Source organism: Triturus cristatus, chromosome 6 (genome assembly GCF_964204655.1).
Source record: "Triturus cristatus chromosome 6, aTriCri1.1, whole genome shotgun sequence".
NCBI classification, from domain to species: Eukaryota; Metazoa; Chordata; class Amphibia; order Caudata; family Salamandridae; genus Triturus; species Triturus cristatus.
Window position 1 is genome coordinate 1564358013 of NC_140589.1, and position 27854 is coordinate 1564385866.

General features: G+C 41.1%; 1 protein-coding gene across 2 annotated transcripts in view; it reads right to left on the reverse strand.

The window, feature by feature from the left end:
- Positions 1 to 273: 273 nt before the first annotated feature.
- The window catches only part of CHAC2 (ChaC glutathione specific gamma-glutamylcyclotransferase 2), a 176073-nt gene continuing 148492 nt past the window's right edge, over positions 274 to 27854 (reverse strand). For both annotated transcript variants that reach the window (XM_085612716.1, XM_085612717.1), the window contains one exon: positions 274 to 2072. In XM_085612716.1, the coding sequence (XP_085468842.1) occupies positions 1689 to 2072 (384 nt within the window). In that variant the 3' untranslated portion in view covers positions 274 to 1688. The remainder of the gene's footprint in view (positions 2073 to 27854) is intronic.

The window sequence follows — 27854 nt, forward strand, 5'->3', positions numbered from 1 at the left end:
TATACGAGTTTTATATATATATATATATATATATATATATATACACACACGTGTATATATATATATATATATATATATATATATATATATATATATATATATAGCGCAGAATCGTATTAGATGACATTCTTATCTGCAAAAGGCTCACAATTTTTTTAAGTTTCTTTCTTACACTGCGCTGTCGAGTTCGCGTGATATAAATATACCCTAGAACAGTAACAATTAGAAATGTAAACTATTTTCAAGATATTTAAAAATATCAGTAAATAAAACTTTTAACATCACAGGCCTTGTGTTGGTTTAATCCCTTTGTCTTTCCTAAGTTTATATAACATTAAAGGTGACTTGAAAAATCAAGTGCAGTTTCATTTCATAAAGTTGTCAGGAACCATGTTTGTAAAAGAGTTGCTTTGTGTTGTTCCCATTACCATTTCCCATTGTACAGAAGTAAAGTAACAAAAGTTGTCACACAACAGCTACCGAAAGAACCAGAACAACCATGGCAGTGGGACAATGTAGATGATTCAGCTACATAGATAACAGGCAGGCCCCAGAGAATGAAATACTAGCTCCTCCTCAGTGAAACGCTGAAATAGAGTAAAAGAAAGTCTCCACAAACAGTCTTGCAGTCTAGCGAAATGCTTGAGCAGGATATGGGAATTTAAATTATCAGGCAAAAGTCCTGGCTTTTGTGGCAATAAGTGATTCAAGTGTTGTAGTCAGTGATCAGAACACTTTTTAAATGGAGAGGATTACATTACTAGCAGCCTTTGTTAACTAAACTCATAGCTCTTTCTTGAAAACCATTAGGAGACGGAGTGTTCCAGAATTCTCAGGATTCATTCTAACACTTTGTTTATTGATATTGGTTGGTACAAATTCAGGGACATGACGCAGCTATAGGACTTCCCTGAATTTGCACAATTTGCTAACAACAGAGGTCTACTCAGACAGAGCCAAGATCAAGTGTTATTAAGGGCTACAAGCTATATAGCAAGACGCAGTAGAACCCGCCCCCCCCAATAGAAGATGAAAAGAGTGATGCATCACAAAAGATCCACTGGGGAAATAAGAAACAGGATAGGGATGAGGAGGGGAAACGGAATGGCCTCTTTGTGGTAATGAAATTATGTAAGCCATTCTTAAAGGGAGGAACAAACTACAAAAATATATCATCTACTATGAGTGCTGCATCATCTTCTCATTCACAACAATCGTTGCTGTAAACATGTGCATCTGTTGCTGTATCACTGATATTTTCTACAGGGATCCTATTGGAGATAGTTATATAACTTTGAAGGATTATATCTAAAAGCCCCTTACTTCTCCTGTAAAAGGAAATAATAATTTCATAAAAATGAAACCAGACTTCATAGCACCAAATAAAATGGTACAGTCTGCAAGCTGTGCAATGACGGACATAATCTTTGACAGTCCTCTGAGGTATAACTTAAAACATTATTGCTCAAGAGCAAACATGAAACTGAAAGAACATTAAAAGTATGCGTCAATGCAAAATTAAATATCGTCTATTAAAGGGGCATTACTGTCATAAAGCTCCATAAATGTTCGATTTAAATAAATCATCATGTAAAATGCCCGATAAATATAGAAAAACGTGTGCAATTAAACTTTTTCCATGAAGATGAAAATAGAGGATTTCCTGAAAAAGATTGAACGTTAAATTTTTATAAGCAATTCAAGTTCTGGTTTCTTTCCAAAAGTTCTCTTACTAGCCGTTCTAAAGAAAACAGATGCTCGTCTGCATCTTCGGGCACAAGATTCCGGATGGAATTTGCAAGTTCAAAAAGGTACTCTGTGTTTCTTCCACTAGGACCAACTGCATTAAAAATCTGTTCCGCAATGTCTTCAAGAGGCGCTGGACCAAGATAGTTAGGATTATCACATGTTCCAATATATAGTAAGACATTAAAAGGTTTTATTGAAGGATCTTTTGGGTAGAAGACAACAGTTGTAGTCCTGTAGCCCCCTTTCTCTCTAAAGTCAAGGTAAGCTTTCACTTCTTCTTCTTTTCCTGCTGGCAGCCTGTATGCAATACCCCATACACAACCCTGTTAAACAAAAATACAAATATCAAGTTAATGCACAGGTAACCATATGTGTCGGAAACAAATTCACTTTATTTATGGCATTAACTTATGAGCAAACAGGAATGGTTTTATGTGAGGTAAGCCTAGCATTTCTACTTCCCAAAGCAAGAAATTCGAAAAGAGATGGATGGAGCACTCCTTACTGTGATCTGTCAGTAAATATTGAGTGAGGACTATTACATGCAAAGTAACAGAAAATATCTTTCTCTCCAAAAATAAAGGGTATCTTCTTCCTAATCCTGGATCACTGACACAAACAGACAGTTGTCTATCAATGCTACACCCATGCTTATTTTCCCTGTCCCATTACCTACTAGAGACTAGAACAACTATCCATGGACAAGCTTCATGAAGGTATAGGGCGGGTATATGTTTGTGTACATGGGTAACATTCAGTACATTTTAAAAACTCAAGTTGTGCTTGGTAAAGACTGGGTGTTTTCTCTGGCTCTGTGCACTCATTACAGGCTGGTTAGCTCAAGGTCGGTAAGGGAAATTGTTATTTGACAGCACATAAAAATCATCAATTTTACTTTTCTGTCACCAGTACCAAAAAGAAGTGTGTTATATTTCCAAAGGTAAAATCAGAATAACAAACAATTACGGAAACACTGAAACAGAATGTACCAAAGACAAAAAGAAATTGCAGGGACGGGAAGATAAACTACTGCATCAGATACATACATGAAAAAATGTAGGTAAAAAATAGCTATGGATCTGTTATGGAATATGAGACAAACCAAGAAACATTTTTTTTTCTCCTACCCAGAATGTAGATATACCATGAAGTTGTGTTTTTGTTAGATTGTTGCTCTGTAATGGACAAATACCTTCTTTGGAAATAATATACATTTGTAAACAGAAGGCCTGTGGTAATAAACATGCTTATTGAAAAAGAAAATTGAGGGACTTTTTACTACACAGTTACTATTAGAGTCCACAGAGTTTCAAAAAGATAACACTTGACACATTCAACTGTTAAATGTAATAACAATGGTAAACACGTTACCTAAAGCACATTTGGATACAAATGGTCAACAGGGATTGATAGGTATAAACTACACCCTGATTCTTTCACATACTCCTATGTGCTCACAACATTTGCTTGACCATTTTGCAGAATTCAGCAAACGTAGAGCTCTTGAAATTAATGCAGGGAAATCCAAACTGATGGTGCTAAATCTCCACCACTTATTTAGAAACAACTTGATTGTTGATGGATCCCTCATTGAGCAAGTAAAGCATTTTGATTATCTGGGAGTAAGGCCCTCAGGGAAACGTACCTGGGATCTTCACCTACAAAAAAACTAATTCATGTCACACTGGTCAGCAGTGATTGCCTGAAAGCATGGATTATCATGCAATAGAGCTGTTTCCCCTGAACTTGAGGTGTACCGAGCGGTGGCTTTAGGCGATGCGCTCTATGGGGTGGAATATGGGGTATGGCTGATACCAATAAAATAAGTATTATGGAAAACAGGTATAGTAGGTCTATAATGAATGTTCAACATCTTGTTTTCCCCTAATACCATTATGGTGGGACCTAAACCTGAAATTAATTGATCAAGTCGCTCGTCTTAAAGTGCTGACGTACTGGGTCAGAATTTGAACTACACAGCTGACCACATACAAAGCAGCCGTGCAGGAGTGGATTTTCTTAGATAAGAAATGTATCATACCTTGGCTGTGCAACCTAAGATCTTTATGTAGTAATCTATACTAAGTTTGTGGAAAGATCCTACCACAATGGATAGGAACTCAGTTAAACAAATTAAGGGATTCTACTGGGAACAAGTCCTCCAAAGAATATGGTGTGAAACGAGACCTGAAAGACTTGTGGATAAAGATTTGACACATAAACCCTCTTTACAATTTAATTCATAACTCAACAGGATTGTCCCAGCTGAGGCTAAGTGCCTGTACATTCATTTTCGAATTGTGACATTGCAACTGAGGTCTTTTACTGCAAAGAGGGCACATCATGGGCCAAAACTCGAGGGCTGTCCATCTTGTTTTAATTCTGCTGAAATTGAAGTACATTTTCTTTGGTTTTCCCAAAAATATAAAGCCGCAAGAGCTAGATGGATATTTGCTCTATGTTGTAACTTGGGAATTAAACAATGTACGATAGTCTTACATATATGAAAAACTGATACGACTGAAGATATTGCATTTGCTTTATCAAGGTATCTTAAGTGTGCCTGGTATCTCTGCATGGCTGCGCTGAAGGCCGGAACCTGAGGTGATCTAATCAAATGCCAAATTTCATGATCTTTGGTTTACATTGGATTATCAGCAATTCTTGATAACACTGATATGAATGCCGTTTGAAGAGTAAGGTATCTAGTCAAGCACTATGCATTTTTTACCCTGCCCTGTTATGCCTCAGCTTTTAACCCTCTTAATTGCTATCTTTATTTTAACCCTTTCGGCACTGCGCGAATTCTTCCGCTGTGCGGGAGAATTAATGAGTGGGCGTGTTTCGGACGGCCCCCGGCCATCCTCTGCACACGCCTACTGTGATGTCGGACGGTCGAGGGCCGACCTGAGCACCGAAGGGGTTAAAATTTAAATTGTGATTTTATATTCTGCGATTGTATCTTGTGCTTTTAGAACTTTGTTTTAAATAACTTGTTTTGTTAATTTTGCGGAATGATGCATGTATGTTTATGCTACTGCATTCTACGTTTATGGTCTTATGGCCGAAATAAAGTATATGATTGACTGATTGATTAATAGGCTTCTAATGAGACAAGGGTCCAGAGCGCTTCTATAGGAATGCAACTGTGTACGAGTTATTTACGTTTTAGAGGGTATCAGAAAAAGCTATGCAAATTTGTATTTTGTTGTAATGTTTACAAACAAGTGATTAATAACAAAAAAAATGACAGAACTAAAAATACACCCTAAACCAACGGAATGAGACCTAAAGAAATAAATATACGTTTTTACTATATTTCTAGTCCGAGTTTGGAATATGCACTTGTAGAATACATACACCTACCCTAATACGTTTAACAGCTGCATTGTTTGAATAGGACAATACATTCAATCAGCAACAATTACACTGTATAAGCAGCAACAGAAAACTGCCTGTGAGCAAACTGGCCTATTATGTCTCTTAACAGGCATCCCTGTGCTCTATATAGGTTTGAAAAGAACTAAAATACATCACAAAGCCGACAGTCACCAGAAAGGTATAGAATGAAACCAATGAGGTTTTTCACTTCATTTTGCTTTTGTAGTCAAACTAAAAGAAAGTACTGGCAAAGCCATATGGTCTGGCATTTGCTATTTGCCTTTTGGTTTTGTCAACGCCTGTTTTGATTTTTGCTAAAGTTTATTGCTGGAAAAGCTGGCAGGTGTCACTAATTTAAAAGAAAAAAAAAGCATTGGCTAAGAGTAAAAATACTGTGTTGGGCTAAAAAAACATGTTGCCACAGAAATCACGGTTACTTAAGGGTACTACTTTGAATGTAGTGTGCTTCTTGTGAAAGGGCAGAATGCTGTCACTCATAGTGAAGTTAGCCACTGGTTGTATTGTACCAGTCTACAAGTTCATGCAGTATGCTATAATGAGAATCATAAAAATGTAAATGAAGACTGCTGTCTAAAAGCTCCTATGGATAAGAATGTTATGCATTTAATTTTAGTAAAACAAAAGCGTCTTGGCTAATACTAAACCTGAAAAAACAACAGTTATGCCACCTAAGAATCCAACATTTTCTCCTACATAATTTACATAAATATTCCACAGATAAAATAGAACTGTGCAATGATGTTTTCAGATGTTTCCACTTGAAAGAATTCTCCAGCAACAAGCCAGAGCAGGGGCAAGTCAAAACAGGAACTGTGAGTCAGTGACAGTGGACGGAAACAAAAGCCCAAATGGATGCTCACAATTGGTACTGTCCTAAACTTCACTGAAACTATCAAAGTTTTAAATAAAATAGCTACAACTGCCATGCAGGCCAAACAAATAAACATACTATCTATCGTAATTAATAAGAGGACCATCAAGTCACTATTAGAGAACTGCAGCATCACATTAAAACAGGCAGACAAAGAGATGTAGTTTTGATAATTAACACCAGTGTGTCAAGAACGCACAATTCCAGCTTTCAGATGTATAATACACCAACTGTGGGAAGGCCCAATCAAAAATACAAAACAGAATTTAACACAGTGATAAAGACACTCCATAATGACATTAAAAACACATTGAGCAAACCTGATCCCAGAGACCCCAGTGCTTGTTAGGTTCTACATATTGTTAGAATACACAGAATACACAATCAGAACTCAGAATGATGTCATGAAAACCTCCAAGTAATACATAGGACACCACTCATCGGAATGCTGTCAGCATTTTCCCATGGATGCAGAGTCACTCTACACCAATAACGAACATATGAATAGGTTTACAGAATTCATCTAGACACACAACTATATAATGTTCGGATATAGCATATATCCCCTAAAGATTGGTGCCACCACTTATGCAGAGAAACCTCAGCAGTTCACAAACATGTTCTTGACCCGAAATGAGTGATTTCTTTGCCAACTGTGAATAAAAACCAGTACAATGCCTGTATTACTTTGATGACGATCTTATGCAAGGTCACCTGGGGAGAAGGACTTCATACGATTCCAATAATGAATATAAAAGTTCTCTCTTTGCGAGAAAGATACAACTGGATATGCGAAGCCACATCGGAGCAGAATGAAAATGGAGACTTTGAGTTCCAACTTCCTAAACCAAAGATATAACCAAAGAATTCTGAACTACCAAATTCGCAGAACATTCACAATCTCTCGGAGCAACCTCTAAGCATAAAATTAAAATTGGCCCAAAGTGAGGTCTCAAATATCGTTACATAAACCCAACAGATAGAAATCATGCAAAAGACTGCCAGGGAGTTACAGCCCATTCTGTAGCAAGATTAACAAATGTGAGTCTTTCCAGGAATGCTACCTACCCACGTTTCGTCATCCAACAATCTCAAAAGATTTACGGTAAGAAGACATGCATGTTAATATTATAGAATAGACTTATAAAATGAAAAAAGATGCATCACCTGTAGCCGAGGTCGCCGGGTGGGGGGTATTTCAAGGGACGATCCAGAGGAAAAATATATTATTTATTTTATTTTGCCTCTATAATCGTCGCTCGAAATACCCCCCACCCTGCCCCACCGCAGTTACCTGCACGGACCACGGCTGGTCACCTGAAATCACATTCACAATCTTGATACCATCAAGAGGGGTAAAGACTAAAAAGCAAACAGGATATTCACCAATGCATCTATTGAGCTGGTAGACTTAATTAAGTATATAAAGTGTCCAGGGAGGGACTTTTATTTGAGAAAGCAGCCAAGCACTACTTAAGCAGAATAATCTCCAACAGAAGGGTTCCAGAAGGCCAGATAAACGCATTGCAGCATGTTAGCATTTTTCAGGATCCAACCACAGTTTAAGGTCTTAAGACTGCAGTATCTAAGGTAATTGAAGACAGAATGGAAATGAAGACATAAATATTAGTTCATGCGACTGTCCTATACAGTGAGGTGGTTTAAACTGGTACTGCAACTTCATGAATCACTATCCACACTACAAAACTCACAACCCTTCGCCTCCACCCTCAAAGATGGGTGGGTTGTAACGATTTGGCCTGACACCGCTCTTCCTTCTCCCTGAGGAACTTGCCCAACGTGTGAATTAGTTGACCTAAACCCGCAGGTTTATGTGGTTACTGATCTGACATGTGACTGACTCTATTGAAAGCAATGCAACAGCAGCAGTTTAAAATGCTACTGTACTCTATCTCTACAAGCAATCCAGAGGCATTTACCGAACATCTGAAAAATCCTATACAGCCCCTCACCCACTAGGTCAACACATATTTGCTTGATTCCACCTCAGCCCTATCAAATGTCAATAATCAAATTTGGACAGGTTACTGTTACTAGCTCCCTGACCTTTTTGGGTCATCAACCTGATGTTTTGCTGGCTTTGACCCTTCTTTCAGTGAAAAAAAGGACTTTAACCACACATTAACATACCTCTTTAGAACAGGGAGATGTATGTCAATCTTTGGAATCAGCTACTGTTACACCAATATCGAAAGAATATGGCTGTTACCCAACTATTCTAAATCATTTGTGGCCAAAATCCTTATTACCAGCAGCAGGACTAAATAGCGAGACAACTATGTGCCCATCTTCAAAATCCAAATTGTCCCATAACAGTGAAACCGTTTTTCAGTCAGACCTTGAAACTGGACACTTGAATCAAACCAGAGCAATATCAATACACTAACCTTTTTAAATTTGTCAGCCGCATCACAAACACCACCTCGGCTAATTTACAGATTTATGTATAGACGGTACTTCCCCGGCCTGGTTCAGGCCTTTCTGCAAAATTTACAAACACTTCTTCAATTTACCCTCTTAAAAAGCCAGAGAACTCCCAGTTAATTTGGTTTTTTTTCAAGCCTCTGCAATTTTCCCCATCTTTTTAATGTGTATTTGAGCCCCACTTGTTAAGGCGCTTGAAAATACTGGGTTCAATATGTTCATGCATGCTGATGACACCCAAATACTGGTGCATCTAAAAAACAACGGTACAGCCAACCAATTTTTTCAATTAGTTATGAAGTTCTTTTGAGCTGGATGGGAAGAAAGAGGTTCAAAGTCTAGCTGTGATCAGAAAACACAACCTTGATTTTTACTCTGCATTTGAAATGGGACTCTCCCCTCCCCTGCAAAAATGAGTTTATAAGCAATGAAAGACAGAACTGGCAATGGCTGATCACGTTTTCACAGTTGGTTCGTCCTTTATCTTCTACCTAAAAAAGAAAAAAAAAGGAAATCTTTCCATGTATTATCTACAATAACATGCAATGTGCTGTATATGCCCTCTTTGGGCACCATATTGATTATTGCAACTTTCTTTACTTGGGGGCTCTTTTTTATCCACAGCACAAAATTCAGATTTTTAAAATTATGGCAGCACGCCAGATCATGAAAGCCTCCACATATTCTCATGCTGAACTTCTTCCACCCTAACTTCATTAGCTGCCTATTACGGTTTGTTTCCAATTTAAGACCCTTTGCTTTGGTCACAGAAAGCTTTATGGTCAGACTCCAGTGTTTATCAGCTAACTTTAAAAAAGATAATACCTCCCCCTCCAAAACATTACACTTGTCCACTGCTAACTTAAAAACTGTTCTTACGTTTAATAAAACAGAGTACGTGTCCATTGCTTCTCAGTATTTGCAGTGAAACTATGGAGTTCGTTTGCCAGATGATCTCCCACTTTATCGCCAATCTAAAAGCATGTCTATTCTGGCAGGCTTTTTAACTTCCTTCAAATTTGCTGTCGTTCTGTATAGTCTTGTGCCACAAAATGACGACTGCGGTCTCTAGTATCTCTAAAGTAACAAGTGGGATTTGCTCCTAACTGCAAGCGAAATTCTCAGCATTTCCAGAGGCTTGGAAAATGCTTTGTTCAATGAGTCCTTTACCATGAGGGAAGAGAGATCTGGAAATCGACAAGTATCCGATTTTGATGAAATGTCATATAAGATATTTCCTAAAAAACAAATAGCAGCCCTCACCCACTTTTAGTACTTTGTTTAATCACAGAGTTCCTCCTCACCAGGACCATTGCATGTGATGGTCTTCCTCTGGATATCTTTGCAAAGTGTATGGTTTCTAAGTGCTTTGTGATGCAAAACCACAGATTTCATTAGTTAATTCCAGTGCTTAATTTGAGCCGGTGGTTTCAGGTGCTCAGCACCGGCACTTAATTGTCAACATCGGAGCTTGACAGTCTACCACAGGGTAGTGCTGTCAGGCAAATTTAGAGAAACAACTGTTAATTATTAATTCAATAGAGATTAAAATGGACTATTACATGCCGCCCAAGCCATTCTGATAGCTTTGGGGGTCTTAAATAGTCCGAACTGTCACACTTGTAACAGTGTGATGGTTAGCAGTTGTGTTGTTACTCTCATTGGCAGCATGACAAGGGACAATGTGTGGTGCAACCTGCAGTGGCGTTCCTGACGGGAGCCCTGGCACTTATTTATTTTTTTACAAATTAAGAACTGGTTAACTCATTATATGCATCTAAGAGTCTTAAACTTCTCACACAATCTAATTCAAGTGACCAAAATAAGAAAGGGGTAAGAGATGGTATTTTAACCCCCTCATCACATTGCTAAAATCAGAGTACAATGGGGTTTGCATTATGCATCCCCTATGGTGTTGTCTACATGCATCTGCCAACACTCAAGCTATACATAGGCATTCATCAGGACTACGCCAATCTGTCCCTTAGGCTTCTTATTAAAACTCTTCAAAATATGCAGTGAAGGAAAGTAAAAAAAAGGAACTATGTCTTTCATATGATGCATAGACAGTTCTTGACCCGTAGTGCAATAAAAATAAATCATTGGCAACTGTCTGTTGTTCATGTATGTAGGGTAGGGTAGTGGGTCACTCTTTAGGTCATTATTTATCATTTAAATTTTATTGCACACTCAAACCAATGCACAATGATAAATTGATCAAGCTACCAACAGTAACACCATTTTATAATGATCACTTGTGAAATATCATGAACACATAGTGTGCCACCGAGCACCATGTAAATCATAGGCAACTAGTCTCTTCAGTCAAAATTATATTCAACATGCACCCATGAGCCGGACACTCTAATGTATCTCTGTTGATATTAGGTCGTTAGAAATGCCAAAATATTCAAGGCCCCAAGCTTCCAATGAAGTCAGCCATTACCGATCGCGCACTGCTGCTAGAGTATGAGCAACTAGATCGGTAGCAACTTCTTGCCTGCTGGATGCAGTTGTCTTACATAAGAAAAGATCCATGCTTGTAGAAGAGCTAGATGTGCGGGAAGACTGAATAAACACTTAAAGGGCTTCTGTCTTAAGTGAAATCAATTGTTTTTACTATGATTTTAAGACTTAACAAGTAAAAGGTGTCTGTGTGCTACAGCTACAGAGGGCTATAAAGTTATTCGAACATTCCGCCCCATGAGCGAAGAATTTTCTAATTGGAAAAACAAAGGCCTCTCTGAGTTTGGGGGGAGGGGGGTTGAAACAAAACGTGATCCCCACAATTACATTCTGAAAGGGTGGAGGCCCCCCACACACATGCCAAGGTCTCTCTGCCGATGGCACGAGTAGCTCTATCAGCACCCCTTAAGGCCCTTGATGCAAAGGGTGCCACTTCCTCACTATCTTCTTTCTTTTGAAACAACATTGCTCCTAATCCACACCAATTGACAACCATCATGATACTGATCATATGGGTCGCTATAGACTGGCATTCACAAAGCTCTTCTTAACACTAATGCATGTGTGAAGAAATTCCAGTAACCTTTGCATAAACAGACCATAAAATCCAGCCACGCCGAGGAACAACCGTAGCTGATGCTTGCAAGACAGACTTGGATCATCACTCGTATGCAACAATAGGCATTCTTTCGGTTCTATTTGTCTCCTGACACACGGTGTCTCAAATAATTAGGTTTCCACCCCAGTCTTAAATTTAAGACTTTCCCCACCCGTCTACACAATTAAACTGCTGCCAAAGACTTGAGTCTGGCAAGGCTCAAGTTTAATCACATTAGAGGTGTGAAATACACACATAGTTGAAGGTGTCAGCCTAAAAAGAAACAGGCCAAGAAATCTAACAACCTGAAAATATGTGAGTCTGTCCATACCCTTGAACATCATATTATGGACTCTTGAAAACGGTGTATGTTGACACCAGGCCTAATTACATTCTCGAACATTAGAATGCTTGCGCTGTAGTTACAAAGGATGTCAGATGTCGTGAGTCTCCGTGCACTTCCAATTAACAGTACCCTGGTGACTAGCCCAATGTCAAAAATACGGATACGCCCTTGAGTAGAGTGAACAGTTCTGTTTTGTTAGGAAGATCAAATAATCAATCAGGCAGATGATGATAATCCACTCAGATGTTCTTGTTAAGGTCATGCAAGCCAAGATTCAGAACTTTTAATCTTTTCTATGGCATCCTAATACCTCCACTCTATCAAGTTATTTTCTCAAGGCTTCACTCAATCTACCTGGAACTTTCCTCTCTTTATTCAGGCTATGAGACACACCATTCTTTGGTCTTATCTGATGGACAAATCCCTTTAGCTTATACAGTTTCACTGAAAATAGTTACCTATGGTGATCCTCCAACCTCTCTACCTGTAAACACAATCTCATTATAGCAATCAATTGTTATAGATTTATAGCTAGTTCGTATCAAGATTTATATTCAAAGATTTCTGTTCTCCCCATCCCAGCAAACAGGGCCATTGTTTGCAACACTGCATTTAAACATCATTTGTTCCTTAATTTTTCCTACCATCACAACGTTTAGCACATAGACAATCATCTTTTATTTGAACTTGACCCCATGTCACGTTTGGAAGTTCCTTAAATTTGTCCTCACAAGTTAACTTGCAAAGTGACTCTGAATCATTAATCATTCAGATTCATTAGATTAAAATAAGGGCCCTTACTGTTTTTATCTTCAATTACCAATATGCCTCCCATACACTGCTCATCCTCCTATGTCCCCATATCACTCCCATCGTTTCCAGACATCAAGTTCATACTTCCTTTTTTGTCATTTTCAGACGTTCTGCACACACAAGCAAAATGCCCTTTCTTATTACATCCATAACTAGTTATGACCCCACCTGGCCAAGTTGTGCATTGATTAGATGTGCCTTCCTAAAACAAGAAGGGAAGCACCCAGAATTTTGATTCTCCTTTCCAACCCATGTGTTTTCTTTTCTTCATAGTTTTTCACCTTGGACCACTCACACTTGCCACTTCAGGCTGATTACTACTTCTGGAAACTAGATACATTCCCTTCATATGGTCTGCAGAATTCTCCAGCCTTCTAGCTAGTGCTATAACTTCTTCTAAAGTGATATAATCTACTGACTATTGGCTCAGACAGTACTAATTCAGCCATTCTTTCCAAAAGTAGGGATGCCCATTAATTAAAAGTCTGCTATTCTTCCATACTGATGTGTGAATTTAAATACAGCTATATACCACACGTTGTTTTTACAGATTATGCCACGCAAGGGCTACAGAGTGGATGACAGGGTGAGAACTCTGTGCTTTTTTGCAACACAATAACTCCAAGTCTCCCTGCAGGAAGTTGCATTTCAATTCCAATCAAAATGTTTTTAGTAGGTAGTAGTAAGCCACAATTGATGCGACTCATTGTAGCTTTGCATATGTTGTAGAATCAAATCCTCAGAAGTTGCTGTAGCATGTTGCATGGATGATTTGTGTCTAGGTTTGGTAAATTTAAAAGGAATTTTGTAATCACCGTGTCCAGTTAGCAAATAACCTGATTGAATACTTTAAGAGGAATCATGCAGAACACCTAGGTGAACCTTGGTGCTTTGAACACTGTTATTGCTTGTACCAGACCCCGCAACGAAGGTGGAGGCATGACCAGTGAAGTAAGTCTGCACATGTTTTTCGCAGAAGGAAGGTGAAAATTGTCAGACAGCAAGTCATTATTTAATACAAATGCATTTAGCTCAGATTTTTAGATAACCATTTCACGGGATGGTTCCCAAAAGCAGAATTTCTTTTTGGTCGAGTCATGGGAAGTACTTTGCTCTGAGACCAGCAGATTCTGTAAATAGAAGTCTGGGAACTCTGTTTTTATATCCTGAGAGGTAACAACTCAAACACCATGCTGTGATACTGTGAGAGGTATGTTGTACACATACATCAGTTTCTTGGGGGATCCACAATTTTTTCATTGCCTTTTATGCCATTTGACGAACGATTTGCAGTGGTTCTTAAGCCAGCAGAAACACAAGTGGCAAGAGAGGGAACCTCTATCTAGTTTCCCTCCTTACTGGGAATGTTTCAGACACTTCACTACAATATATTGTAGACCGAGGTTTCAAGTAAAGCCAATAGGCTTAGACACCAAAGCCAAGTCTAAATGCAGCTAATTCCAGCCAGCCTATTCCACAGTCTAGAACATTTCGGCATCTAGTGACAAGGCCATCATACTCTCCTGGTCATCATTGGGAACTTGTTTAAGAGATGTACAAACATCTTTATGTTGTTTCCTGAGGATTGCCCTGGCATAAATCCCACCATCAGCATGGTATGCCCAAGAGGAGGTATTAGTAGAATAAGCCTGTTGGCTAGTACTTTTGAAAGGATCTTTATGTCTGCATTCAACAGTGATGTTGGCCTGTGACTGTCACATAAATTTGGGCTAGATAAATCTCACCATGTCGTTGAATTCAGCTTAGCATCCTTGAATATTTTGCACAGCGGTTTCAAGATTGTTGAATTTGTGGAACTCAATTGAGATGAGTGTGGCAGGGCTTTCCTGATAATACATACAAGTCAGGAGAGAGAGAAAGAGAGAGAGAAAGAGAGAGAGAAAGAGAGAGAGAGAGAGAAAGAAAGAGAGAGAGAAAGAGAGAAAGAAAGAGAGAGAGAGAGAGAGAGAGAGAGAGAGAGAGAGAGAGAGAGAGAGAGAGAGAGAGAGAGAGAGAGAGAGAGAGAGAGAGAGAGAGAGAGAGAGAGAGAGAGTGCAAGTGAATGTGTGTGTGTGAATATTTTGAATGAAAATTTAACAGATTTATGTTAGATTGTCATATTATTTTTAGAGCAGCGAGTTGACATTAGTTGTGCTAACAAAACAGACAACTGAGCTTATCAGTCCCCTGGATACATGCAGGACTACACACAATGATTGGAGCTGCAAGGCAATTCAACTTTGCTCAGAGCGGGTTTGGAAGGTAATAAAAAGACAATATTTGCATGCTTTCTGTCTGCGTTTGTTACAGAGGTGCTGCTAGTGTTCCTGAGCGATGATATAGTAAGCTGTGCAGGTGATCCCACTACTCTCTTCACAGATAACCATTGGAGGAGAATGTACAAAAAGAACTAATGATTTGGGTGGAGCAGATGTGGGTTGTTACAGAAATATGCCAAAATACTGCATCGGACTGCAAGCCCAATGGCTTTCTGAGGAATGGGGGGATACATACACTGCGAGACATGACAATAGTAAGGGAATTCTAATACCATTCAACCAATACAACAATCTTGAGGCTAATAACATACAAGGAGATATTAGGTAGGGATTACACTAATTTAATGACAAAAGTAGGAATGTGTGATGTAACATGTTTGCAGTATTTCTGATATTCACCTTGTTTTATAATCCGACTGCTGAAAATATCGTGATGATTACCATAATTCTGATACATAAGATTTTTGTAAGAATAGTGTATAACAAATAATCTTTTAATTTACAATATCAACCACTGTGTCTAATTCTCTAAGGCGCAGGTTGGGGGATCTGTAGCTATATATATTACAACTCCCATGTATATGAATTACTATAGTTGTCTTACTCATAACACTAATTTGTATGAGCATGGTTTTATGTGGTTCACATTTTCTCTGAAGAAGAATTCTATGCATCATTCCTCTTGGGAATTAGGAGATCAACCCATGTGTTCCCTAAAGAAGGCGAGGCTTGACACTTTTGGGCCACTCAGGGCAAAGGACCCTGGAGATAATCTAAACACATTTAATCTTAGGCAGACAGGTCCAGAGGATTCACCAACCCTCCTCAGAAGATAAGTGAGGTGTCTTCATTTAATGCTGTGGTTTGTTAAGGGCTTAACAGATGCAAAGAATCAGCCCTTATTACGAGTACCACTATTTAATATTTGTGAGTAATGGCTGGAGAATCAAAGGAGAATGATTTGGATGTGGTTGAGCCACCAGAATACACCCAATCCTTAGCACTCCTATGAAGGCAAGGGGATTCCCATTAAATGGGGGTAAAGTATTACTTGTGTTCGGCGCAGATCATATATACACCATAGAGCTGATTTACTCCTCGAGTGAATTGGAGGGCTGTTCATGAAGTATGTCAAGATTAGAGCCTCCATCCTGATGTGATCATTTTGCCTAAATTGAGGTGCCAGTGACTTATATTAAGCACTTATCATTGCTTCTGAGGACACTCCCAGATCTAGTAAAAAGTTTACAAACAAGTCCACCCACATTGCTGTGGTGGACATGATTTGTATCAGCTACATGCACACCACAAACAGAATGGAAACATCTTACCATAGAATAGCCTACGTAAATGTTGTACACAAACACAGACAATTAAGACAATGCATGGTTCAGTCTCAATGTACTGAAGCAGTGGGGACTGTACAAACACCTACACACACATGCAAAGGAAATAGCAATTTATCACAGACAATATACACCATACTGGGGGACTGCCTAATTAAACTGAATGATACACTGATTTGGTGAACAAGGAAAATATATCAATTAGAAGCAGTGTTTCCTCATTCTGCTTTGCAGGATAAACAACAAATTATCAATATGTGTTTACCAGTTGGAATGGTACCAAATGTATAACAGTGAAAGCCAGAGGAAGTGCATTTGCTAGCCGATAAATATATCAAGTTATGTTTGAAGAGTGATACCATAGGAGTGAAACAACAAAGCCACAGAAAAATCTCCTTGGGCCACAAACTCCTTAAAAACATCTACTTAAATCGCAATGCTGTGCAAATATTTAAGATAATATATAAATATATATACATACAAATACAATCAATTTATCTCCTTCGGTGCTCATGACGGAACGGTTCTGTCATGAGCACCGGTCGGCATGTGCTGATGACGTCATAGCACCCGCCAATGGGAGAAGCGCTGGCCGCCCATCTAAGCCCCTGAAACAGGGATGGCAGTGTGCCCCGACGTCATCAGGAGCCGCCGTATGCACTGGAAGCCATTTGGTGTCCAGCCATCGGATGGGCATGCACAGAGGAATGGGGGAGAGGAAAGAGTTTTTCTTCTCCCCCAGATGTCCTTTGCAGGGTATTCCTGCTGTATGATCACGAATGGGGTCGCGATCAAGCAGCAGGAATGCCCCCACTAGCACCAGGGATTGTTTTTAGGAATTGGAAGCGATCCCTTGAGCAAGGGTCATTTCCAAAGAGGGGCATTTTGTGTCGGACGTTTTCTGTCCGACGTTTTCTGTCCTGGAGGCCCATATACCCCCATGGGGGCAGAAAACCCACTAGCCCCAGGGATATGTATATATTTATGTTTTGGGTTACCCCTTGGGGAACGGTCGCCTCTATTGGTGGTAATAATTTTTCAAATATCTTTTGCCCATTTTCTGCCCCCTCTGAGGGAGGTTCGGCCCTATTTTGAGACCCATCTTGATCTGGGGGGAGAGAGGCAGACAACCCACTAGCACCAGTGATATGCATATTTTTATGCTTGGGGACCCTTGGTTAAGGGTTGCTCCAGTGGGATGGGGCATCGGTTATTATTAACTTTTGGCTGTTTTTCTGTCCACGTTGGTGGCAGATTGGCCATTTGGGTAGTGACATAGCGTGTTATGTTAATGGTTTTATTTCTTGTATTCTGCAATTCTAATGTTCGATTTCTCCTTTTTATCCTAGTTCAAGGCTTTTGCTCTTTTGACTAATGTTCCAGGTTGCGGTTCAGTTACTGGTAGTTCTGCAGTTTGTATAGTTGCATGTGTTTGATAAGAAAACAGGTTTTGTACTCAAAATGAGTATCATTTCCCTGCATGAATGTGGTTTTTGTAAATGGTGTAATAATAACAGTATATTTAGTTTCTGTTGTATTGTGTCTGAAAATCTTTTTGCATTTGTGCTCGATGTCTATTTTGTTGTCTTGTGAGTAATTGATTTTATTTTTTCTTTCTAGTGGGATATCGTTGGTTTTTGCTGTGCCCCTGCAGAGTAGGTGCTGGTGAGTCTAGCGGTCTCAAGCAAGTGGGTGGTATCGGTTTTGAGTACATAGATATTTGTGATAAAGCCACACTTTGTTTCTTACTTATTTTGTACAGTGTTGGTTGTGGTTGGCTAGTTTGTGAAGTCTCCTTTCTCAGTAAGGATTATGGCTACCTGCAGGATGACTGCTCAGCAGGTTGTTGATATGCTTTTCGAGTCTTCCTCTGACCATAATGACCATGACCATGATGGGAAAGCGCAATTTCTTTGCAAAACGTTTATAATTCATAAGGTATCATCCAATATTGATACTGTTGGACCGCAAAACAAACCGACAAGAATGCACTTCTTAATTTTTAATTCTCACAGAGTAAGGCAATCATAGTATGCATTTACAAGGCTGTCGGTAATAATGCAAACACATAGTGACATATAATATAGTGAAGAGAAGTGCTCAGTGACCGTGGTGCTGTGATCGTCTTATATACAAGTGTGATGGTGGATTACATACAAGTTATCAAGAAGGAATTTTGAATGAAAAATGGTCAGAACAACGTAAAACAATGTCTCCGGTAGATGGCATAAATGCTTATTATTTAGGACCGTGAGACTTGGTAAAGCTGAGCCAAATGCTATTGTCGACGTTTCGACTGACAACAGCGTTGTTAATTAATGTCAAAGTGCGTCTTCTTCAGGACTAGGGATTGTGTTGACAGCCCATCATGGGGGTGAATTCCCTCAAAGTGGCCTCGTCAAATGAAGGCTAGTGTTGGCCTGATGATTTTTAGGAAGACACAAGGAAATGAATAGACATTGTTGCAGGAAAATTCAGTGTAGAATCAGCGAGGTCGTATGAATCTCGACCGTATGGACACAGGCAGAAGTGATTAATCATCAGCCCAAGGTGAAGCAAACACAAGTTAAGCTCCCCAGAACGCAAGGCGGTCATGATTCCTAGTGACACATCTTTATCCAGCGGCAGTCTAGTTTTCTGCCACTCAGCATTCCCCCAAGGCTCCCGCTAAAAATGGTACCTCACTTGTGTGTATGGGCCTGGTGCCCGCTACAGGAACCAGCCCAAAATGCAACGTGGACAAATCACATTTTTCCAGTGGAAAGTGACCCTTTTTTCGCAATGTGCCTAGCTGTGGATTTTGCACCATAGCTCAGCTGGCACCTTGGAAAACCTAGCAAACCTGTACATTTTTGAAAACAAGACACCCTGGGGAATTTAGGATGGGGTAATTTATGTGGCTTTTATCAGGTTCTGTTATCCAGAATCACTTGCAACCCTCAAGATTTTTTAAAATAAACATATATTTTTCTCACATTTCTGTAATGGAAAGCTCTGGAATTTGTGGGGAGCCACAAACATCCACCGACAAAGCATTCCCCAAAGTCTCTCAATAAAAATGGTACCTCACTTGGGGAATTTAGGGGAACACAGAACTGTAGAATAAGTGCTATTACCAATTGACTTTCTATGTATTTCTGCCTTTCAAATGTAAGACAATGTGTAAAAAAAGTCATTTTGAATAATGTCCCGTCATTCACATGCTAGTATGGGTACCCTCGTTGATAAATATTTTTCACTCTTTATATTTTACCAAATGAATTGCTATTGCTATTGACCCAGTACACAATAAAAAAAACATTGTAACGCGCAGCTCTGCTATTGGCTCTGGGTACTGGGGGTTCTTGGTGAACCTACAAGTTCTTTATATCACCACAACCAAAAGGGTCCATCGGACGTAACAGTGTATTGCTTTAAAAAATCTGGCATACTTACAAGAAGTTACAGGTTAAAAAGCTGGCACAAATGGCTGGTTTTTTTCAACTAAATTTCAATATTCTTTTATTTCAACTGTTGGTTCCTATGGAAAAACCTTGAAGGGTCTACACAAATTACCCTTTGCTAAATTCAGAAGTTTGTCTACTTTTCTGAAATTTGTAGCTTTCTGTGATCCATTCTTGCTTTCACACCCATTTCTACCACTAACTGGAAGAAGGTTGAAAACACAAAAAATAGGAATCATAGTCTATGTACCAGTAAAATGCCAAAACTGTGTAGAAAATTGTGATTTTCTGATATAAGTCTGCCTGTTCCTGAAATCTGGGAAGATAGTGATTTTAGCACCACACAACCTTTGTTGATACCATTTGTCGGAAAAAAACAGATGCTTTCTTCTGCAGCACTTTTTCCCCTTTCCCCCCCTAAAAACATCTAGCGGTAAGTTGGTCTGGGTCCACTCCAGGGGAATCCACAAACCCTGGTTACCTGTAGAATCCTAAGGATGTTGTAAGAAAGGACGCAAATTTGACGTGGCTACCTTATGTGGACAAAAAGTTACAGGGTCCTCAGCGCGAACTACCCCAAATAGCCAAAAAAAAGGCTTCGCAAGGGCCTAGCAGTGAGGAGGTTATTATTTACTTAGTAAAATCACTAACAATACCCCGAGTATAGTCCCCCTGAGACCCAAGTCATGACAGGCGATCTGGGCCAGAGAGGGATCTCCCGTATTTACCACTCACTCACTAACAACACTCCCAACTCTCTCTCCCAACTCCGAGACAAGTGGGAGGGTTGGCTGGGGACTCTGGATGACGCTGACTGGAGGGACGCCCTGATGGCCCCTAAAATAATTGCGGTCTCAGCGAGGCTGCGGCTAGTCCAAATATACTTCTTACATGCTGCTTACCTTACACCGCTGCGTCTTCACCGCGCGGGGCTTTGACTCGATGCCCTCTGCCCCTGCTGTTCCCACTCCCAGGCTGATTTTTATCATATGGTGTGGCGTTGTCCTGCGATACAGGGGTATTGGGAGTCAGTAGCGGGAGAGCTCTCTGAGGTCTTGGGCTGGGAGGTTCCCATTGACCCTACACATATTCTCCTGGGTATCACAGAGGGGCTGGACGGCACCAGGGCTGAGAAACTCTTCCTTAATACAGCGCTAGCAGTAGCTAAGAGGGACATTGCAGTTCACTGGCTGAATAATACAGCACCCACGTTGGCGCGTTGGCGTAAGGGGGTGGACTGGTGTGCCGCACAGGAACGACCTCTTTATGTGGCATGGGGCTGTCCTAAGAAGATTCGCCGTATCTGGGGCAAGTGGGTCGGACTCATAGAAAACTGATTTGGACTGGTATGATCTCTAGTTTAGAAGTGGACTTACTGATATTGGCTGTCTGTGCATCAACATTTTTTATATCAATGTGATGGGCTTGTATCTTGGTCTTGTTTTCTAAAGGGTATTTCTAAATGGTGCTGTGTTCTTAAAATTGGTTATAAAAAAAAAAATCACTAACAATACATGCATGAAAAAAAAAAAGATTAAAATACAGATGATTAAAAAGAGATACCATATAACTTTACAAATTCAATGCCCTCTACTCATTTCTCGTCATTAAAAAAGTTCAATAAATTATTTTTTAATCATCTGCCCTGCTGTCTGTGCAAATAACAGTAATGGGTATTTATTGTCTTTTTGAGTTTGTATGTTATATTGGTGTATGTTATATTTTCTATCTACTTTGATATGAATCTTTCAGTGAAAGATGTATATTTACTTGTCCTAGAGAAGGTAGTTAACAGCCAGACAGACCACAGAAATGCACTGACGGACATCAAGAATCTACTTCTCTTATCACTTCGTTTGTTTGAATAAGAATTATAATGCATTTAACCCATATTCAGCCATTTATGGATAGGTCACCTCAAAGAACCCAGAACAGATGCTGGTCAGGATACAGGGTGCGAAGGTGACCATCGAGCCAACCAAGTGGCAGGTAAATATTGGAGTGGGAAATGCCCACTATCCAGACTAAGTGAGAGCCTTTTTAGGACTCACTAGTTACTAAAGGAACTTCTAGCTAACTATAGGAGACTCTGTTACAGCACTGTCATCCTCCAAGAAGTACACTGAGAATGTCACTTGGACTGAAGAGTATCAAAAAGCAGCGAAGGAACTGAGGAGATCACTGTGCAATGAGACTACTGAAGGCCCCTGACTACAGTAAGGCCATCATTGTACAGATAAATGCCGCAGACAAAAGAGTTGGAGGGTTGCAGGCTCATCTCGATGACAAAGGGAGAGAGCATCTAGTGGCCTTTATTAGTCGTAGGTTACTACTTTGAGACCAAAACTGCGCAGTCATTGAGGAGTGTTTTGTCATAGCGAGGGTATTTAGAAGCTTACAACTAGATCTGTTTAATACTAAGGTTTGTGGTCCAGACAGATCACAAACAACTCAAGAGACTGATGGCAATGAAGGGTGAGAATCCTGTTTTATTATCTTGCTGCAAGGTCTAGATTCCACAGTACAGCATAAAGATGGAATGAACCATGGGAATGCAGATGGACTTTACTGCTGGATTTGCACAGCTCTGCCAAGTGTTACACATCTCGGGGTATGCTAACGCTTTTTAAGTTAATGTACTGCATTACCGCAAGTAAAAATATTGTCACATTCAACAGCTTATTAAAAAACAAGTTGAGTGTATTACCTGTTTTTGTGTTCTATAGTATCAATTATGCTATTTTTCGTAAGGCTACCGATACACACGTGGGTCAGGTGGCACTCGTCAGCCACTAGATGTTCTAGTATGTTACGACAAGGCTGGGTGATTCACTCCGATTGGACAATGTTTCATTTGCTGATGCAGAGCAGACTGACCTGACTACCTCCACTTGAAGCAGATTGGTCAGCACCAGTATGCACGTGTGTGTGTTTCAGGGCCGGGCCTGCACCAGGAGGTTTACTGCTGCCCAGTCAGTGGAGTGTGTGTGCTGATGAGGGAAGATCAGCACATGCTGGGAATGCAATGTGAATAAAAAAGCATTAGAATGCCAGCAAGGCTGTTTTGGCCAGGAGATGCTGATATCGTGGAAAAGCAACTGTTGTGGGGTTCTCTAAGGCTCGATTATGCCAGATGAGCAGAGCCATATTGGCCCTTTATGTTAGCACAACTTCTGTGTATTCTTGAGCCACTTGCACTGCCAATGGCTTTTCAGTAGCTCCTCTGTATAAAAATGAAGCTTGCACTGATATTCAATTTGCTAGGGCTCTTCTGTGTGCAAGTGAAGATTTCACTGCCGCTTGCTATTTTGCAGTACTGTATGGGACTGAAGCTTACTCCGCCACTGCCTCTTTTGCTGCTCTTCTGGGTCTGTGAAGCTTGCACTGCGTGTTCTGTGGGTTTTGTATGCATATCAACATATAGCAGGGGCAAACTTTGAAGCTATGCGAGTGTGGCCAGGCAGTGTTTGACTAGCCCCCTTAGACACTGAGGCAGCAGCAGCACAAAGAGTTGAAGCATTCTGGAAGTCCGTAAAAGCCATGTTTTTTATAACGCTGATAAAGCCTTTCAGCATGGAGAGAGTGGACAAGAGAGGACTGTTTGCCCTCTATCACTCTTATGTGGGATAAGAATAGTCTTAGGCATGTGACCATTCAGGCAAAGCGGAGGATAGAGGAAGGAAGTTTGTGGTTCCTCCCAGATTCCAGAACTTTCCATCAGAGAATTGTCAGGAAAATGTTCTTTTTGTTAAAGTTTGAGGTTTGCAAGGGATTCTGGGTAAAACAACCTGGTGACAGCCACACAAGTCACCCCATCCTGGATTCACCTAGGTGTCTAGTTTTAAAAAATTTACAGGCTTGCTAAGTTTCCCTAGGTGCCAGGTGAGCTGGGGCCCAAAGAACAAGTTACTTACCTTCGGTATCGCCTTATTTGGTAGAGACTATCTAGCTGCAAGATTCCTTACCTTAGAATTATCCCCAAGTGACAGACTGGATCCAGACATTTTTCGTGAGCAGTACCCCTGTGCGCCGGTAGGTGGTGTTTTCTTGCTCCGCTTGGCATAGTCTGCGCCGGAAGGGACGTCCGCGATGCCTATATAGGTGCCACCCAGGAGCGCGGTAGTCAGTTACTTTTCACGACTTTCCAAGCCAGAAACACAGAGCCACGAAGTACACTGACCACTGGTGGGGAAAAATAGGGCCCTGAAACGGGTAAGTCCTGTCCCTAGAAATCCATTTGCAGAGCGGGGTGGATGGGTAAGGAATCTGCAGCTAGATGGAGTCTCTACTAGAAAAGGCGTTACCGAAGGTAAGTAACTTGTTCATCTGATAGAGACTTCTAGCTGCAGATTCCTCACCTTAGAATAGATATCCCAGCAATACCCTACTAAAGACAGGCCTGCGGACCAGTTTCACACAAGGATGTCCAGCAGGACCAAAAGGGCAAAGTTCTTATCCCGACGGACGTGACTGTTCAAACACTACTGTTTGGTAAACGTGTAGGGAAGCCCACATTGATGCCTGGCAGATGTCCAGGACCGGGACTCGGCGACCTAACGCAGTTGTGGCAGCCTTAGCACTGGTGCAACGAGCACGCAAACCCTCAGGGGGTTTCTTCTTATCCAATACGTAGCAGATTTTGATACAGTGAACAATGCATCGTAAGATGGTCCTCTTCGGTACAGCATGTCGTTTTTTTGCTTCAACATACCCCACAAAGAGTTGGGTTTCCACCTGGAACTCTCGCATGTAATCAAGGTAGAAAGACAACGTTGTTTTTGGGTCCGGACAGGAAAGTTGCTCCTCTTCCTTGAGGGGATGAGCGGAGGACAAAAACTAGGCAGAGCGATGGTTTGGCCTACATGAAAGGGAGTGACTACTTTTAGAAGAAAGGAAGCTCTAGTATGAAGCAGCAGTTTGTATGGGTAGATGTCAAGATAATGAGGCTTGGATAACAAGGCCTGAAGCTCACTGACCCGTCAGGCAGATGCTATTGCCACCAGTAATGCGGTCTTGATTGTAAGAAACCTAAAAGGACAGTTCTGTAAGGACTCAAATGTTAGCAATGTTAGGACCAGATTAAGGTTTTAAACCTTTCAAAACATATGTACAATAGGGGATTGGAAAAGGGAAGATTGGTCAGGCAAAGGGAGAAAAGCAGAGATTGCAGGAAGATATCCCTTAACAGCGTCCAAAGCAGAGTCCAGCTACGCAAGGGAAAGGAGGAACAGGAGAACCTCAGAAAGGAGAGGCAGAATGGGGATCAAATTTTCTTTCTGTACACCATGCCACAAATTATGCCTAATGGCAGGGGTGAACTGTTTTGGTGGAGGGAAGCCTGGCTGCCAAGATGTGGCTACAGACATTGGGAGGAAGGTCGAAAGATGTCAACTGTCGCCACTGAATCTCCAGGCAAGAAGGTGGAGTGTTGACAGGTTCGGGTGGAGAACCCTTCCCTGCTGCTGTGACAGAAGATCCTCCCGAAGGGGCAGCCTGACCTGAAGACCAATGGCCATGTTCAACAGCTTGGGATACCAGACTCATGGTATGAACGGAAAGGTGTAGAGGAAGCCTAAGCTGCATTTGAGACGAAAAGTGTCTCAGAGCGGAAGCAGCCTTCGAAACTTCAGCATGCACAACTCCTGACATCGCACGTTCTCGTCGCTGGCGAGAAGATCTACCAAAGCTCTCCCCACTGCTAAGAGAGACCTTGCACCACCTCCAGATGGAGACGCCATTCGTAATCCGCACCGCACCTTCAGTGGAGTTTGTTCGCTCTGGCGTTCAGACAACCTGCCAGGTGTTGAACCAACAGATATATGTCCTGCTGTCCCAGCCATGTCCAGAGACGTGGCTTTTAATGCTAAATGATCACCTGGAGCTCCAGCAGGTTGATGTGAAGCCTGGACTCCACTGGAGACCAGAGGTCTCTGATCTCCACCTCTCTCAGATAAAAGCACCAGCCCAGAAGTGATGCATCTGTCAGTACCATTAGCTATTGGTGAGGAAGGGAAAGGGGTCTGCCGCTGACCCAATCGCAATTCGTCAGCCACCACTGCAGGTCTTTTGCAGGTCCCTCCAAGATCTGGACCAGGTCAGAGACATTCCCCTGATGCTGTGCCCACTGGAACTTCTGGTCCCACTGCAGAGATCTCATATGCAAACAGGCATGTGTTACATGAAGGAAGCAGGAGGCCAAGAGGTCCAACAGCCTCAGAGTCAGTCTCACTGAAATCTAGGCTAGAGGCTGAAACATCGGAAACATAGCCCGAACATCCTGCACTCAGTGCTCGGGAGAATAGGCCCAAAACTGCACTGTGTCTAGAACGGCCCCAATTAAAACGAATGTCTGAGAGGAAGTCAGGTGTGACTACGGGAGGTTGATATTGAACCCTAAAGAATGTAGGAGATCCGCAGTAGTCTGGAGGTGAGAGACGACTGCCTGGGGTGAGATTGCCTGCAATAGCCAATCATCAAGGTAGGGGAAGACTGGAACCCATGACCTCCGCAGAGGTGCTGCAACCGCTGCCATCACTTTTGTGAACACCTGAGGGGTGCTGGTGAAGCTGTGGGAATCGAAAATAATTGCTGTTAGCATGAGCTGAAGCCATCTTGTTTGCAGCATCCATTTTGTTAGCCTTGTGATTCTTCCGTCTTCACTGTTGCTTGCTTTTCTATTCTACTTGAGTCATCAGCTTTAGTTAACTCCTTCTGTACAGAGCCAAAGCAAGACGTGCTGAGAAAAGGCCTGTAGCTGCTAGAATACACCTGGCTAAAAATGTAACTGTCTACCATTTCCTACTGATGTAAGCAGTTCTGTTTCCCCTCCCACTTTGCACACTAAGTGATATCCATCTGCCCATGTTTGTCGGTAGTTATTCCTGTGTATGCTTGTACCTTCTATTTGTAACTACATGCTTACTCTGCAACAAAGGGTGTATATAAGCACCATGGTCTGTGACTTCAATGTACTACCTCCTGCAGCACTTGAGGGTGCTGTATTGATGTAGTCCCACTCATGAGTGATTATTAAACATGTTGTTGTTTGAATTCCAGCTTAAGTGCCAATAACTCTTCTTTGTTAGTCTAAGGACCGGTGTGCCCCTAAAAATGCACATTTCCACAAAGCCACAAGGGAGCACGGCAAGCTTGAAGTGCCCGTGACCCACCATAAACCACAGGTAGCACCTATAGGCCAGCAGGACGGGGGAAGTGTAAATATGCGTCCTGCAAATACAACGCCACCATCCAGAATCCAGGGTCCAGCGCAGACAGGACCTGAGCTAGGGTGAGCATTTTGAACCTCTCCCGTTTCAGGAAGAAGGTACAAGTCAAGGAGAGGACGAAGGCTGCTGTCCTTTTTGGATGCCGAAAAGTAGCAGGAATTGCAACCATGATCTACTTCTGATGTAGACACCTTCTCTATGACTTATTTGTCTAAAAGAGCCAACACTTCCTGATGGAGCAAGGAGAGATGGTCCTCAGTACGAGATAAAAGGCAATGTACGTGAAATTTTTTGGATGTGTTACATACCTCAAACTTCGTTAAGTTTCGTCAGGTCAAACGTTCCAAAACGTAAACAGTACAAATATGTACGCTATTTACCATACCATGCACATTTTAGTGTTAAACACCAAAATCTGCATGTTATTCCCCACAAACTCGTAATAGGTGCTATTTACCCCATCCGATAAATAACATACCCCGTGGTAGTGCGCTAAATTGCGCATATTCTTGTAGCCAGGGCCTCTGTGTGAAAGCAGGCATGTGAACGTAAGCATAAATTAATGGGTAGATAAATAGATACCTGACTGCAAGGATGAGTGATAAAGTGTACTGATGATGCATCGAGTGCATGGAAGGCGAGATGAGTATGTGCATAAATGGACACATCCTTCTATTAACCATTGACTCATTCTGCTTTCACCCACTGGCACATCCACAACTGCACACACAGCATCTCACCAAATGTAATGAAACATTCAATATAAGTCAGACCTACTGGCCTTGTCAATGTTGCAGTATGAAACCATTGTAATAATAACCTTCAAAGTAAAATGCACAGGAAAATGTAACTATTCTTTAGAAATTACGA